The sequence below is a fragment of the Microcaecilia unicolor genome, chromosome 9 (assembly GCF_901765095.1).
Source record: "Microcaecilia unicolor chromosome 9, aMicUni1.1, whole genome shotgun sequence".
Classification (NCBI taxonomy): Eukaryota; Metazoa; Chordata; class Amphibia; order Gymnophiona; family Siphonopidae; genus Microcaecilia; species Microcaecilia unicolor.
In genome coordinates, this window is record NC_044039.1 from 150,472,482 (window position 1) to 150,489,324 (window position 16,843).

Consider the following 16,843-nt stretch of genomic DNA (forward strand, 5'->3'; position numbering starts at 1 on the left):
TTTCTCTCTCCCCTGCCCTTCCCTCCATGTCCAGCAATTCTTCCCTCCCCTCCCCTCCATGTCCAGCGATTCTCCGCTTCCTTGCCCTCCCATCCTTGTCCCGCGATTCTCTCCTCTACTGTCCTCCCATCCCATCCATGTCCATCAATTCTCCTCTGCCCTGCCCTCCCCTTCCCTTCCCTTCCTCCCTCCCCTCGATGTCCCGCGATTCTCTCCTCCCCTCGATTTGTACCTGAATGTTCTCTGGCTGGCTGGCACTGGCTTCCGTTCCGTTCGTTACATCCCTCCTGACGTCTGCTCTCCTCCAGCGTTCCCTTCCCTCTCACTGTTCCGCCCTCTGATGTCATTATGTGTTGACGCGAGGGCGGGACAGTGAGGGGGAATGGAACGCTGGAGGCTTGCTGACGTCAGGAGATGTTAAGAACCCAGGCAGCCAAGAGATGTTACAAACCCAGGCAGCCAGACATGGAATGTTGGAGGTGCAAATTATTATATGGGATTATTTTGGCTGGCAGAGTCTGAGGAAGCAACATTTAGTGAAATGGAGGGCTCTGTAGAGCTGATGCCATGCAGAGTGAAGCATCTGTGTAAAAGCTAAGGGCCCCTTTTACCAAGCAGTGGGAAAGGGGGGCCGGCGCTGGCGTTAGTGCGTGTTTTACATGTGCGCCGAGGCCCCCTTTTATTGCAGCTGGTAAAAGGGAAGTCTCACTTTCCTACAGGAAATGGCTGGGCGGCAAGTAAAGCACTTGCTGAGCGGCCATTTTGGAAGGGGAGCCCTTACTGCCACTCATTGAGGTGGCAGTAGGGGCTCCAGTGTTAACCTGGTGGTAACTGGGTAGCGCAGGGCACTGCCCGATTACCACTCTGGCGCTACAAAAGTAAATAAATGTTTGTAGCGCCGGACATGACAGCATGCTAGGGGTGGGAAGTACCACTGGGCTGCTGCGGTAGCCCTGCTGTACTTCCTGTATAGCAAGTGCTAAGCCCGCATTGGGCTTACTGCCGCTTAGTAAAAGGAGCCCTAAGTGACTCGATTATACTTCAAGTTGAATGTTAAGGAAAAGCCATACGTATAAAACAGTATATAAAAAATGGTTTAAAAACAAAATAATAAAGGATGGGGGAGGTTTTCTGACTCCTGATGTGTTACACAGCAGGCTATGCTCCAACTACAGCGCTGTTTTCAGCTGAAGTCTTTCCTCCACCTAAAAAGAATTTTTTAATTGGTGCAAATAGAGAGCAGACTTTGTTATACTTGGTTGTTGATCTACAAATTAGTTTGCAAACCAGATAATATTGAGGGTGTTAATTATGAAAAATGCATTTGCACTTAAGAATAGAAGCTTAGGAAAACTTTTCCAGGCATGATGATCAGCTAGATTATTACATACTGATATAGGTCATTTGGGTGTGACACTTGCACATAATTTATATAAATATCTGCTGTTTTGGCAGAACTGTAGACCGGTTGCTCTTCAGTGTGTGTACATTCCTCTTTGGATTAAAACTGCTGGAATGGAGGCAGTTCCGTCCCATAATTTGAGGTCTTCAGTCTGGTTTTGCATTATGCAATATTTTATACAGTATTTAGACCTGAAAAATCTTCTAGAGAAATAGCCAATTATTTTTTTCAGTTTGATTCAGTTCAGATTAATTCACTTAGGGCCTCCTTTACCAAGCCACAATAACGGTTTCTGTGCGGCAGTGCTGACAGAGCCCATGCAAAGGTTTTGTCGCCATTACTTCGCCAGGAGCTGTTACCACGGCTTGATAAAAGAGGCCCTTATTAATGTTCTGCTAACTCCCTTCAAAAGGCCCAAAGCGGATTACAGGCTAGTAATATCAGAACATACAAATTATAAAATACAAAAGGGCTGATATTCAGACCGCGGGAGTTAGACCGGCAAACTTCTGTGGTCGATGCTAAGGCTGGATATTCAATTCTGGGACGTTTCCGATGACCAGCATTGAATATCTGGGTTATTTACGGGCGGTTTAAAGATAACCAGCTAAGTCAATATTCAGAGTTAGCCGGTTATTTTTAAACTGGCCAAAGATATACCAGGTTTTCACTGGCCACGAAACCCAGTTAGAAAAATTGGTGGATAGCCACTAACCGGGGATATTCAGCAGGGGATAACCGGTTATCCCCCGCTGAATGTCGGCAGATAGCCGGTTAAGCACTATTTAACTGGTCAACAGCCATTCTGACTGGTTAAATAGCACTGAATATCAGGGAGAATACAAAAGTTGACAAATTGGTTTAGTATTAGGACAGATTAAAAATTCATCTTTCGAAGTTTACTGATAAAAATGTTTTTAGTTTTCTGAAAAAGACTTCATAGGAAACAGTTTGCCTAAGCTTCATAGGTAAGCTGTTCCATGGTATGGCAGCCTGATACCTAAAAGTGGGATCAAAAGTTCTTTTATAGAGGAAGGCCTTGATTTTGGGAAAATGTAGTGATAAGTTTTCCGTGTGACGACTTGTTCTAGATTCTGAGCATAACAATCGGTTTGTTTGTTATTCTGAGAGCCATCACAAGCTTTGTAGATTATGCATGCCAGATTAAAGTCAATTTGTGCCTGCACTGGCCACCAATGCACTTGAATGAGTAATGAGGCTGTTAGGAATTACAGATCAGTTCTGCAGTAATGACAGCCTAGCTTTGAGTGTGTTACAGTAATTCACGTGTAGAAGAATGAGGGCCTGAACCAATACACAAAATTGTTCTTCATAAAAAAGTGACCTAATTATGCACAGCAGATACAATTCCAAAAAATACGTTTTTAACCACTGCGTTTACCTGGGAATGTGAAGAAAGCGCAGAATCTAACAAACCAGAACTTTTGTTTGCTTGTCAATTCATAAGGGCATGCCTGAAGCTAAGTAGACAATATCTGGAGTAATATTATTATTATTTAACCACAAGAACTTTTCCTTATTCAGTTTCAGGAAATGAATTAAACAACAGCTTTCTACCCGTTCCATACATTCATTGACAAAATCTCTCTCACTCTCTCTAGAGAGAGAGAGAGAGAGTATATATGTATATGTGTGTGTGTGTGTGTGTGTGTATATATATATATATATATATATATATATATATAAGACCCTGAAAGTCTCCACTAATAGGTTTTAAACATGAAGATAATGTGTTATTCTTTTTAATGTTATATTTCCTATTATTCAAAAACTCTTTAAACCAGCTAGGAACAGCATCAGATAAGCCTATTTTTAAGAGTCTATCCTCATCACTGAGGAAATTTGCTACACGTCTCTCCTCTGAGTTAATTTTCCTTTGTAAATTTCACAAAATGTTTGTTTACCTGTTGAGTCTGACTAAGGTCTGGGACCACTGTTGATGGCCAGCGTTTTGCACTGCTGTCTCAAGGTCGGGGCATTCTTTAAATTGTGTTACAAAACTTAGCTGCATGGAGTCAGCAATTTAATGAATGCCCTGACCTTGAGACAGCAGTGCAAAATACTGACCTTCATCAGTTTGGGGACTATTTGAGATTGCTGGACGAGGCTGGATAAGTGCACTTTGCTTTATTTAAAAAGTTGAAAGTTTATAAGTTTGCATTAATTTTGATTGCACTTGAATAATTTGAAAAATTTGATGGCGTGGTTTTTTGCCAATGATGAAGAGTTTTTAGCTCCGGGGATATTTGAACCTGGAGCGCTTTGAAGCTTTCCCCTCCCCCCCTTATCTTATACAATGTATACTAGCTTCCAAGCAGGGCTATATTTACATAGATTCATTTACCTGCAATTGCTGCATCTTTTAATAAACATGATAGGTGCCCAGGGCTGGTGTAACCATTAGGCAAGACTAGGTAGTTACCTAAGGCAGAGCTTTGGGGGGGGGGGGGGGGTGCAGGGAGTAAAAAGCAGCTGTAGTCAATTGTTGTAGGATGTTCATGATTATAGAATTAAATTATCAAATCATGCCGGGGGGGGGGGGGGGGGGGGAGTCAACAGGCTACAGAGCTGAAAACTAATTGAGGGGGGCGTAAGACCTAAGGTGCTCAGTACTCTTGCACCAGCCCTGTAGGAATCTATGTTGTCTTGATAAAACATCCCAAAAAATAGCCTCCTATTGAACTTTCTACGTAGGCCTCTAATTTTATAAAGGTTGCCTATCAAATTTTGGTTTTGGTTTCAGCCCCAAAACTGGCCAAAATCTGTATTCAGTCCTCTTGGGGTTGTGGCTGAAAATGCAAGTGTGTTTTCAGCGGAAATCAAATTGTAAAAAGGTGGAAGAAGACAACTTCATACAGCAGTCCAGAAATACTAGACAGCAGAGAGCAGACACAAAAAACACACAGTGAAATGTACAAACCAAAATATCTAAAACGTCCCTTTATTAAAATATCGAAGGACCTAACACTGCCTGTGTTTCAGCCTAAATAGTCTGTATCAGGAGTCCAGAATGTCACACTGATCTGGCCATTTAGGCTGAAACACAGGTCACGTTCGGTCCTTTGATATTTCAGTAAAGGAATCTTTTAGATATTTTGGTTTGCACATTTCACTGTGTGGTTTTTATGTCCACTGTCTAGTATTTCAGCTGAAAGCAAAACAGTGCTGTGTCTCTCAAACAACAGCAGCCCCCACTCCCTCCCCCTCCAAACAGAACTAGCCCCCCCTCCTGGACCTAGATGCCTACCCCCACCCTTAGCCTCCCCCTCCCCCGTCCCAGACCTACATTGTCATTGTTTGTGGTCTAGTGGTGCAGTTGGGGCAGACACTCCTGCCCCTGCCAGCTCCAGTCTCAAATGGCTGCCTTGACCTCTAGCAGCAATGTCAGAAGACGATGCTAGATGTCACGGCAGCCATTTTAATAATGGCTGGGCAGGAGCGACTGGGGAGCGCTCCTGCCCCAACTCCACCACTAGAGCACAATCATAAGGTAGGTCTGGAGGGGCCTACGGATGGGTGCACTTCTGTTTGTGGGGGAGGGAGTGGGGCTGCCTCTGTTCAGGGGGAAAGCAAAGGAGGTAGGAAGGAGGCGGCCCTTAGTACTTATTACGGGCAGCTGGTTTCAGCTTAAGCTTTGACTGAAACCAAGTGATAAAATTAGGTTGCAAATTTGGTTAAGGCCAAAACTGAAAAAGGTTGTTTCAGTTACCATCTACATAATGTTATCTTGTTTATGGGTATAATCCAAATTTGTCACATAAATGAGTCTCCTACCTGTATGGAATACCCTTGGAGGCATATTTTCAAAGCACTTTGGGAGGCTAAGTTCCATAGGTTTCTATGGAACTTTGGGAGGCTAAGTGCTTTGAAAATATGCCTCTTGGTCTTAACTGCAATTGGAGATTTGTATTCAGCTCAAAGTACAACTGGCTTGGTGCCCTAAATATTTCAATTATATACCTGAATGATATAAAAGTTACAATTAGAATACAATTTGGACGAGGTCCCATGCATTTCAACCTTGATATCCAGTTTGTAGATTGTTTATATACAATAATATGTTCTTTTTTTCAGGAAATGGAATTTTTGGACTTAACCAGCATTCGGGACACTAGATTTGGAAAATTTGCCAAAATCCCCAAGGTACGTGTCCATGAAGATATTCCTGGTTTAGAGTTCTGGGTGCTGTAAGCAGCTATGTTTGGGAATTTCTTGTGAGGATAATTTTCATAGGTTTAAAATGGATGAGCACAGTAACTGTTCCCATGATGGCATGGATTACTAATTCAGGTGTTAGCTGCATGCTGTATTAGGGGGCAGATACTGGGAAGGATATAGGCAGAGAATGGGCATGGGCTGCACATTGCTGTTAGTGGATAGGACCTGTCACTTGTGCAGTTAAACTGGGTGCACTTACCACCTCCTCAACAGGAGGCAGTAAATACCATCCACACTAATTGCACACAGTTTTAATGTGCAAAGAACTTTCTATAAGAACATAGGACTAGCCATACCGAGTAAGATCGATGGTCCATCTAGGCCAGTATCCTGCTTCTAACAGTGGCCAATCCAGATCATAAGTACCCGGCAGCATCCCAAGCTGTAGCAAGATTCCATGTTACCGATCCTAGAGACAAGCAGTAGCTTTTCCCATGCCTATCTCAATAGCAGACTATGGACTTTTCCTCCAGGAACTTGTTCAAACCTATTTTAAACCCAGATATGCTACCCGCTGTTACCACACCCTTTAGTAACGAGTTCCAGAGCTTAATTCATTGAGTGAAAAAATATTTCCTTCTTTGCATTCTGAAAGTATTACCAGGTAACTTCATTTTACTGTCCCCTGGTGTAAAGAATAAACAATTGATTCATGTTTATCCATTCTACACCACTCAGATGTTTGTACACCTCTATCATATGCCCCTCAGCTGTCTCTTTTCCAAGCTCAAGAGCCCTAACCTCTGTACCCTTTCCTCATATGGTAGGAGTTCCATCCCCTTAATCATTTTGGTCGCTCTTCTTGGATCCCCAGAGGTCATGCTGGGCATGTCCCTATCAGTTACTGTCATTTCATTCTTTTTTGCTCAATTTTGTGTATCTTATATTCTGTATATGTGATATATTATCTGCTTAGAATTTGGAGATAATGTGGAATATAAATAAATGTTATTATTTTTTATTATTAATCTTTGCAGTTAAAGTGCAAAAAGTGCAAAAACTTACCACACTGTAGTAAAAGGCCCCCTCAGTGTGAGTCAGGATCAGATGTAGGCAAATTTGTGAAAAAGCTAGCCACACAAGCCATCCTCACAGTTTCCTTCCTGATCGTCCCTTAACTCTTCTTCCTCTTTCTATCTTTTCTCCTCTACCCCCACAGTCCTTGGTTTGTGAAAAATACCACCGTAACATAAACGCCAGCCCTGGTATGGGTAAAAAATTGTTTTCTGCTTTAAAAGATGCTGGCTTTTACCAGTAGAAGAAAGGGAGCTGTATTAGTTTTGAGTTGGAAGGTGTGCATGAGAATGTCGTATTGAAATCCTTGCACAAATTTTAATACGTGTGTGTTGCACCCGCTTCAAGTCAGTGTGAAGTACTTGGGTAAAAAGTACTTTGCTCCCTTGCAGGCCACATTTTCAAATGAATACTCTGTGTGATGTTTCCTTTTGAAAATTAGGGCCAGCAGGGAGCTGCTATTCTCTTTGCACCTTCCTTGAAGCTGGTGCAACATGCATGCAGTAAATGAAGTCCCTATGTTCATTTTCCCTTCTCTGACCCAGTTCTGCTCCCTTTTCCCCCATGGGTAAAAGAACACTTGCTGTGAAACAATGTGTGAGTTTTTACAAGCACTTCAAAGGTGAGACAATTTTCAAATGCCATTTGTATGTGGTCAGTTTTCTACATTAAACGTGTTAACCAATGTTGATGTCTGAAAATTGTCTTCATGAAGTAAATCAAACTTTTACATTCAGTGTCTAGTATTTTGCAAATTTCCACCTGGGAAATCAAATATGACAGCGCTAATGATGAACCAGTTTTCTGATAAAGGTAATTATGGCTTGAGTTGTTTAGTCATGGTGCTTCTCTGTAACTCATCTGCTGCAGCAGTTGGGCAAAAAGTATCACCGAGATGTAAGGTAAAGCCAGGCAAAGTGATTTCAAAACTGAGGCAATTAAATTCCTGTGGGGTTCTTTTACATAGGTGCGCTGAAAAATGGCCTGCTGTAGTTTTAGGCGTGCACAGAATCATTTTTGAGCGCACCTACAAAAAATGCCTTTTTAAAATTTTTGCCAAGCCATAGGAAGGAATAGGTACCATGAAGTAAGATGATTAATGTAATGTTGATAAAAAGGGGGGGTGGGGGGTGGGGGAGAAAATGCTGTAAAATATTGATGATGCAGTTCTATTGTAAGTATATAACCATGACGTGTTATTATGATTATAAAGAATTTGTCATTATTGCTTCTGTTTATAATGTTGAATCATCAATAAAAACCGTTGAAACATAAAATTTTTGCCAAAAATGGACGTGCAGCAAAATGAAAATTACCACATGTCCATTTTGGGTATGAGACCTTACTGCCAGCCATTGACCTAGCGATAAAGCCTCACGAAGTAACTGGGTGCTAATGACCTATGCGCGTCAAATGCCACTTGGCGTGCGTCTGATACGCGCATCCGTGCGTATCAGACGTGTGCCAGAAATGAAATTACTTCAAGAACCATGCGGTAGCCAGGCGGTAACTCCATTTTGGCGCACGTTGGGCAGGCGTAGACATGCGGCTTAGTAAAAGGGCCCCTGTGTTTCCTCCCCATCAGATGAAAAGTGGCCAAAGAAAGAATGATAAAATCTCTTTTGCCTCACAGCCAAATTGGTTTGTGCTTGCTTTGTGTATATTTGCCTAGAAGTACTTTGCCTGATTTCTGAATCTGATTTGCACAGGTTAAGCTGATAGGGAAATAAGGAGTGGAGGTAGAGAAATAACCAGCGGATGGATATGTGCCAGTGGCACTAGTGAAATCAGGTCAATGCACATGACTTCCTCTCATGACAGTGCATGTTTATCATTACCCAGTGTACCTGAATGTAACTCACCTTGAGCTACTACTGAAAAAGGTGTGAGCAAAATCCAAATAAATAAATGATAAATAAAATAAAATTGCATGTATGTGGCTACAGGCCTCTGTTCAGGCATGTGCTAGTGTGCGTGAGACCACGCTTTAGTTAACGTTTGCTACATATATACTTAATATCATTGTTTCTGCTGCTTATCTTTGCCTGTCTTGTATGTCACTTTTAGAGGTGATGTGTTATGCTGTATGTACGCTTCTGTGTCCCTTTGTTATCAGTGTTTCAACAGTAGTAGTAGCCTGTTTTGAATAAAAGTGCAATTCTGGGCTGCCTGGTCTATGGAATGAAAAAATGCTAACACATCCCAAACAAAAAACAAAGCAAAAAAATGAGCTAAACAGAAAATAAAAAGGATACAACACTTTTTTTCCATGCTCAACCCTAGTGAAGAAGGGACTTGGGTGGGGGGTCTCCAAAGCTCATACCTGATTCACTAAAAAGAGCTGCAGTGATTCTTCCTGGGAACTGCTGATCTGGTGTGTTATCTTCTCCAACAATCACTTTCAACAAGTTCAGCTTCAAACTCATTAATGTGGTCTTGTTCAACTCCGAGCAAGAATACAAAGCTATAATGCTTTGGGGCCTAAGAAAAAAAACTTAATGGCGACTAAAAACAGCAGGATATGCATTGAGGTCCCAGTGTTCATGTTAAGATGGTCTCCCATCACATTAATGTGTTAGAATTTAAAACAGATCAAACCACAGAAGAAGCAACCTTTGCAACCAAAAAGTCACAAAAAAACACAGTGGAGGTGGCAAAAGGTGCTAATAATAAGTCTTCATAAAAAACAAGGCTTGACTCAACACGAGCCATGTTACAGCCACAGGGCCTACATCAGGAGTCAAATGGCAGAATGGTAGTTTCCCCACTTTTACACAACAAATCATTGTCAAATACCAAATCCAAAACGGTATACGGATGAAATGGCTGCGCTGGTGTCGGTGTGTGTTTTTGATGTGCGCCGAGGCCCCCTTTTACCACAGTGAGTAAAAGTCAGGTTTAAAAAAAAAAATGGACGTTTGGCAAGTGAAGCAATTGGTGCGCTCCCATTATGGGTGGGAGCACTTACCACCACCCATTGAGGTGGTGGTAAGGGCTTCCGTGCTACCCCGGCAGTAACTGGGCAGCACGGGGTACTGCCCGATTACCGCCGGGAACGAGCGAAGCTGACAGGCGCGTGGCACCCCCCCCCAGCAGGTAAAGATGCACCCAGGGTGGGTGTCATTTCGCCAGGGGGAGGTCATGTCTGTCGTTTCGCCGCTGGGGGGCAGAGGGAGCAGAGAACGAGCGTTGCCGACAGACGCGCGGCACCCCCCCCCCCAGCAGGTAAAGATGCACCCAGAGTGTCGTTTTACCGGGGGGGGGGGGGTCGTGCTGCACCTGGGGAGGGGGAGCGTATCGGCAATCAGCACCAGGTGTCAGCCACCCTAGGAACGCCACTGAATTGTTCTTCCAATTACAAATGATAAGATGGGTGGCTACTGCTAACAACGTATCATATAGTTTCTGATCAGAGGAGGAAAGGGCAATTTCGGGATGGGAGGAGCACAGAATTATAATTTTATATGAAACAACTAGATTCGCAGGGAGGTGAAATATAAGAAGCATACATGACCAAATTAGATTCCAATAAGCTGTAACATTTTTACAATAGGAAATCATCTATATATATATAAAAGGCACCTCCAACGTTCCAATGAAGCCTCAAGCCGGAAACTTGAGGCGCCCGAGATATCCGGTTTGGCCTGCAGTCAGTGTAGCTCTGCCCTTGCGTCAAAACGCGATGACATAGAGGGCGGGGCGGGCCTGCAGTCACTGTACCTCCGCCCTCGCATCAAAACACAATGACGTAGAGGGCGGGGAAGGCACAATGCACGAGTTCCACAGATTCAGTGACAGCAGCGGGGAGAGCGCTGCGAACTTTAATCACAAATGCGTAACCAAGTGACTGAGGGACGGAGGGAGGGAGAGGGGGGTGTGGAAATCGGAAAGGAGGGACAGAGGGGGGGTCTGAAACTCGGGAGGGGGGGAGGATGTGGGGGGGGGGGATTACCTTGCTAGCGCCCGTTTCATTTTTATCCGAAACGGGCATTTCTTACTAGTATGTGAAAAGTAGCATTATTGTCATGACATGATCAGCAGTTGGAAGACGCTGAATTCTTTGTGATCTTCGCAAGGCGAGAAGGAGTCCAATGGGCCTGATGCATAATGAAGTAGGAGGATTGAGATAACGCTGCAGATTTAGTAGGATGAATGGTTTTAGTCCAAAAACCAAATTCTGAAGATATAAAGCTGATTTCTTGTTTCCAAGAGAGTTCTGTGGGAGTTACAGTTATTGATGTTGTCTTGAAGTTTCTTATATAGTAAGGAGGCTTTCTTTCGACCCATATTGATATTTTGGCAAAAGGAGAAAAATTCAGAGGAGGCTAGTGAGTGTGAATTAGAAACTTGTACTGAGGAGATATAAGAAGATATACTTTTCCAAGTAGATGCATCAATTAAGGGAATTTTATGCAATAAAGACAAAGCATGGGAACATAGCAAAGAACTATGCCCATTTCTTAGTAAAAGGGCCCCTTTATAATATCTGCCAATTAGTCTGGTAATTAATAAACATAATAAACAAAAAAGTTTTTTAAACATTTCTTTTTGTTTAAGTTTATTAATTGGCAGACCACCAAAACAGAAAGGAACAGGTTAAAGACAGATACAAAAGCAAACACTGGTAAGTATTCAACAATGCAGACTAATAGAAAAGTAGCAACTCAGTTTTGTATGCGGTATTATTCAACTCCCCTTCTAAACCCACCGTGACCCCCCTACCCCCTCTCCCTCCAAGAACCACAAGAAGATGGGGCCTCTTTATACATTAAAATTTGTGAAACATTTGAGGCCTTTTTCTAGAAACAATGCATTTGCAATTAGGGAGTTCAATGAATGATTTTATATTGTTTTGATTATTGTGAGAAAGAAAGAGAAGTCAGTGGAGTAGGGTGAAGGGAATGGCACTTTCAAGGATGCGAGGGAAACAAACCAATCTTCAAAGAGCTTTGTTGATATCCAACTTCGAGCTATATTGCTTAACCAAAATCTTTTCCACATAGCTTACTTCCTGAAGTAGGCACTCTGCACCAAAACATGATTCTGTGTCGAGTCTACAAGGTGTATTCTTTGAAATGAACACTGTGTCTGACAGGGGCATAGCCAGACAGCAGATTTTGGGTGGGCCTAGGCAAGAAGTGGGTGGGCACCAAGTGTTCTCCCCCCCCCCCCCCCCCCAACCACCACCCAAAAAATATCTCAGCTGGTGGAAAAATGCTTCTTTCCACCTTGGCAGTCTGCAGCAGCATGCACATGTGCCGGTATCGTGGAGAGTAGCGTTTTCATTACCATCAGGAGAAAGTCTTCAGCTGGCCGAGCTTGGGATCCCACCAGCTACCATTAAACATGTGCTACTGTTGGGCGGGCCTAAGCCCTGAATGGGTGGGCCCAGGCCCACCTGTGGCTACGCCACTGGTGTCTGAAGATTGTTTTGTTTCCCTCGTGTTCTTGGACGCAGGGGCGTAGCCAGACACCCAATTTTGGGTGGGCCTGGGCCCAAGATGGGTGGACAGAAGAACCTCGCCCCGTCCCACAGGTGATTTGGTCTCTCCTTCTCTCGCCTGCATGCCATATGGTCTCTCAAACATCCCTCCTCTCCCGTATATCTTTTAAATAGCAGATTTTCACTTTCAGCAAGCAGCAACTAATACACACTGCTCATGCTGGCCCCACACCCTTCCCTCTGATGCAACTTCCTGTTTCCACCTAGGCAGAAATACATCAGAGGGAAGGCTGTGGGGCCGGTGCGAGCAGTATGTATGTCACTGCTCACTGCAGGTGAAGATCTGCTACTTACAAGGTATGCAGGAGGGACACTTGTTGGGAGTTTTCGGCTGGTGGGGCTTGGGGATCCCTGCCAGCCACATCATAGGTATGCTGCTACTGGGTGGGCCTGAACCCAAAGTGGGTGGGCCTGGGCCCACCCAAGCCCACCCTTGGCTACGCCACTGCTTGGATGTGCCATTCCCCTCACCCAATCCATTGACTTCTCCTGCTGTGTTCGTAGGGACTGGTGTACCTCCACTTCACCTGGTTGTTTTCTCCGTTTTGATTATTGTAATATCACTCTTTTAGGACTCACAGATGAACACTTGGAAAGATCATAGGCTTTACAAAATGTAGTTGCTAAGTTGATCCTGGGAGTGAATAGGGCAGATAGAGCTACCCCATTTCTGATTGCACACTACACTGGCTTCCTGTGAAGGTGTATAACATTATACGGAATGGCAGCAGTTAACATTTGTTCTTATATATCTCTATATGTACCACTAACAAAATAACGTTCAGAGGAGGAAATTCATTTATCTGTGGAAAAGGAATTGAGATTAAAGAAACTTGAACACCAAATTACTTTGCATACGGAATATATATTTCTACAAAAATGAACAGCGAAGTTGTAACTACAACAAAAATTAAAATATCACCTTTTCATGCCTAGATAGGCAAGTTGAAAGATTTTTTTTAAAAGGGGGAAATTTTTTATGTTAAGAAACTGTTGGAACCAGCTGATATCCATTTATATGCTTTATGGATTCACTACCGGTAATGTTTAACAATGATGAGTTGTTTCTGGTCCATAAAGTAAATTTGGTCATTGTAGACAATTTTGAGTTTGCCTGTAAAAATTATGAACTTGAGAAAGCTTTTACCGAATGCATGTATCACAGAAATTTGAGTATTATCTCTGTGGTCCAGAAAATGTTTTGCCAGTGCAGAACAAGCCATGCTGTCACCTTAAATGCTAGATGTACAGTGGGGGAAATAAGTATTTGATCCCTTGCTGATTTTGTAAGTTTGCCCACTGACAAAGACATGAGCAGCCCATAATTGAAGGGTAGGTTATTGGTAACAGTGAGAGATAGCACATCACAAATTAAATCCGGAAAATCACATTGTGGAAAGTATATGAATTTATTTGCATTCTGCAGAGGGAAATAAGTATTTGATCCCCCACCAACCAGTAAGAGATCTGGCCCCTACAGACCAGGTAGATGCTCCAAATCAACTCGTTACCTGCATGACAGACAGCTGTCGGCAATGGTCACCTGTATGAAAGACACCTGTCCACAGACTCAGTGAATCAGTCAGACTCTAACCTCTACAAAATGGCCAAGAGCAAGGAGCTGTCTAAGGATGTCAGGGACAAGATCATACACCTGCACAAGGCTGGAATGGGCTACAAAACCATCAGTAAGACGCTGGGCGAGAAGGAGACAACTTTTGGTGCCATAGTAAGAAAATGGAAGAAGTACAAAATGACTGTCAATCGACAAAGATCTGGGGCTCCACGCAAAATCTCACCTCGTGGGGTATCCTTGATCATGAGGAAGGTTAGAAATCAGCCTACAACTACAAGGGGGGAACTTGTCAATGATCTCAAGGCAGCTGGGACCACTGTTACCACGAAAACCATTGGTAACACATTACGACATAACGGATTGCAATCCTGCAGTGCCCGCAAGGTCCCCCTGCTCCGGAAGGCACATGTGACGGCCCGTCTGAAGTTTGCCAGTGAACACCTGGATGATGCCGAGAGTGATTGGGAGAAGGTGCTGTGGTCAGATGAGACAAAAATTGAGCTCTTTGGCATGAACTCAACTCGCCGTGTTTGGAGGAAGAGAAATGCTGCCTATGACACAAAGAACACCGTCCCCACTGTCAAGCATGGAGGTGGAAATGTTATGTTTTGGGGGTGTTTCTCTGCTAAGGGCACAGGACTACTTCACCGCATCAATGGGAGAATGGATGGGGCCATGTACCGTACAATTCTGAGTGACAACCTCCTTCCCTCCGCCAGGGCCTTAAAAATGGGTCGTGGCTGGGTCTTCCAGCACGACAATGACCCAAAACATACAGCCAAGGCAACAAAGGAGTGGCTCAGGAAGAAGCACATTAGGGTCATGGAGTGGCCTAGCCAGTCACCAGACCTTAATCCCATTGAAAACTTATGGAGGGAGCTGAAGCTGCGAGTTGCCAAGCGACAGCCCAGAACTCTTAATGATTTAGAGATGATCTGCAAAGAGGAGTGGACCAAAATTCCTCCTGACATGTGTGCAAACCTCATCATCAACTACAGAAGACGTCTGACCGCTGTGCTTGCCAACAAGGGTTTTGCCACCAAGTATTAGGTCTTGTTTGCCAGAGGGATTAAATACTTATTTCCCTCTGCAGAATGCAAATAAATTCATTTACTTTCCACAATGTGATTTTCCGGATTTAATTTGTGATGTGCTATCTCTCACTGTTACCAATAACCTACCCTTCAATTATGGGCTGCTCATGTCTTTGTCAGTGGGCAAACTTACAAAATCAGCAAGGGATCAAATACTTATTTCCCCCACTGTATGTGGTGCTTTTAAACAATACTAGAGATAAACCGTAAATAGCACTTCTAGCCAGAGATATACATCCAGGCAAATCATGCTTCTTTCTCGAGGCCCTTGAGGATGCTACCAGAAAACTGTACAGTTATCTCATTGTGGATTTGAATGCTGTGATGCTGTGATGCTCAAGACTTATAGATTGAAGATGGAGCCTATAAAAAGAAGTGATGAGCTGCCACTTTTTCCACACATGCATTTTCGCACGCTCTCAGGCAACAAAATGTCTAACTGCCTGAAGAAGAATCTGGTGCTTTTAAAGCTTTTAGTCCTGGGCTCGCCCCAGCACAGGAAGGCCGTCCTCAGCATCGCTTCAGATGACTCAATAACGCCTATAGCCAAGACAGCCCTAAACACTCTGGGGTGCTTTTACTAAGCCACGTAAGCGTCTACGCGTGCCCAATGTGTGCCAAAATGGAGTTACCGCCCAACTACCGCGTGGCTCTTGCGGTAATTTCATTTTTGGTGTGCGTCCGATACATGTGTCTGAAAAATATTTTTTATTTGCGGACGCGCGCCAAATGGCATCTGACGCATGTAGGTCATTACCACCCAAATTCTTTACCGCTAGGTCTATGGCTGGCGGTGAGGTCTCAAACCCAAAATGGACGCCTGGCAATTTTGATTTTGCCGCATGTCCATCTTCGGCAAAAAAAAGGCCTTTTTTACAGGTGTGCTGAAAAATGTTTCTGCGTGCGCCCAAAACCTGCACCTACACTACCGCAGGCCATTTGTCAGTGCGCCTTTGTAAAAGGACCCCTCTGAAAGGTAACATATGGTTATCACAACATCAGATCAGTGTCCTGAAGAGACAAAGGCATGCGATAGAGAGTCTCGGGAATAAAGTGGTACCTGTTAAAACATTTGGGGCCTTGTTTACTAAGCCAAGCTATAGGCATGCTAACGTTTTTAGCGTGTACTAAAAAATTAGTGCGCGCTAACACTAGAGACGCCCATAGGAATATATGGGTGTCTCTAGTATTTAGTGTGTGCTAATTTTAGCACACGCTAAAAATGCTAGTGCACCTTAGTAAAAAGGGCCCTTGGTCTATCCTTAACAACTGGAAGGACAATAGTTCACTCTCACTACATTTTTGGTGGCAATCTGTTCTACAAGTACACAAATTTGAACTCACTTTAGCAGACAAGCTTGGTACAATATCCTCCAAAACAAAAACTTGATCAAGTCTAGATATTTACCTAAAGTAGAATTATCAATGAGACATTTCCCTTCATTGTCACTTTTTATTATCTGTAATCACTCTCATCACCTTTTATCCCCTTTCTTCACCTTTTATCATTAATTTATGGTACACAATATGTAAGAAGTTATGCCTATAATACAAGCAATGTTTTATACCATAATCTCCTGTATAAACATCAACTCTTGATGGATTATTTCCATCGTTTTATATTGTATTGTTCTGTCCTCTGAGAGCCTTGGACTAGTTTATAATGTGATCCTAAAATGTATTTAATGCCTCTACTGTTATTCTCATTTCTAAGGACTATCATCGCTGCAGTTCCCACTGCAAAGATACTTGAGCAATGCATTGTGTGTAATGTAGTTCACAGGTAATGCAGCCACACTTGCTTGGCTGTATAAGAACTGTTACCATTGGTTGTGCAGCTGCCTAGACCTCCTCTCTCTCTCAGCCCAGCTTGGCTCCTTTGTCTACCTGCTATAATTTCCTAGTCATTCTTACTATCTCTGTCCTGAGAGGTCAAACAGGTATGACCTTTCCCTCCAATCGAGGGCCGTTCTCTAGCACCTCCCCTGCCACCCGATGGCAGGCTCTTTTCCTAT

General features: G+C 43.4%; 1 protein-coding gene across 1 annotated transcript in view; it reads left to right on the forward strand.

Moving 5' to 3' along the window:
- PLCB2 (phospholipase C beta 2) overlaps positions 1–16,843 on the forward strand; it is a 220,748-nt gene that overhangs the window by 66,335 nt on the left and 137,570 nt on the right. Inside the window, exon 3 of the mRNA XM_030215186.1 lies at positions 5,498–5,566. Within this exon, the coding sequence (XP_030071046.1) occupies positions 5,498–5,566 (69 nt within the window). The remainder of the gene's footprint in view (positions 1–5,497; positions 5,567–16,843) is intronic.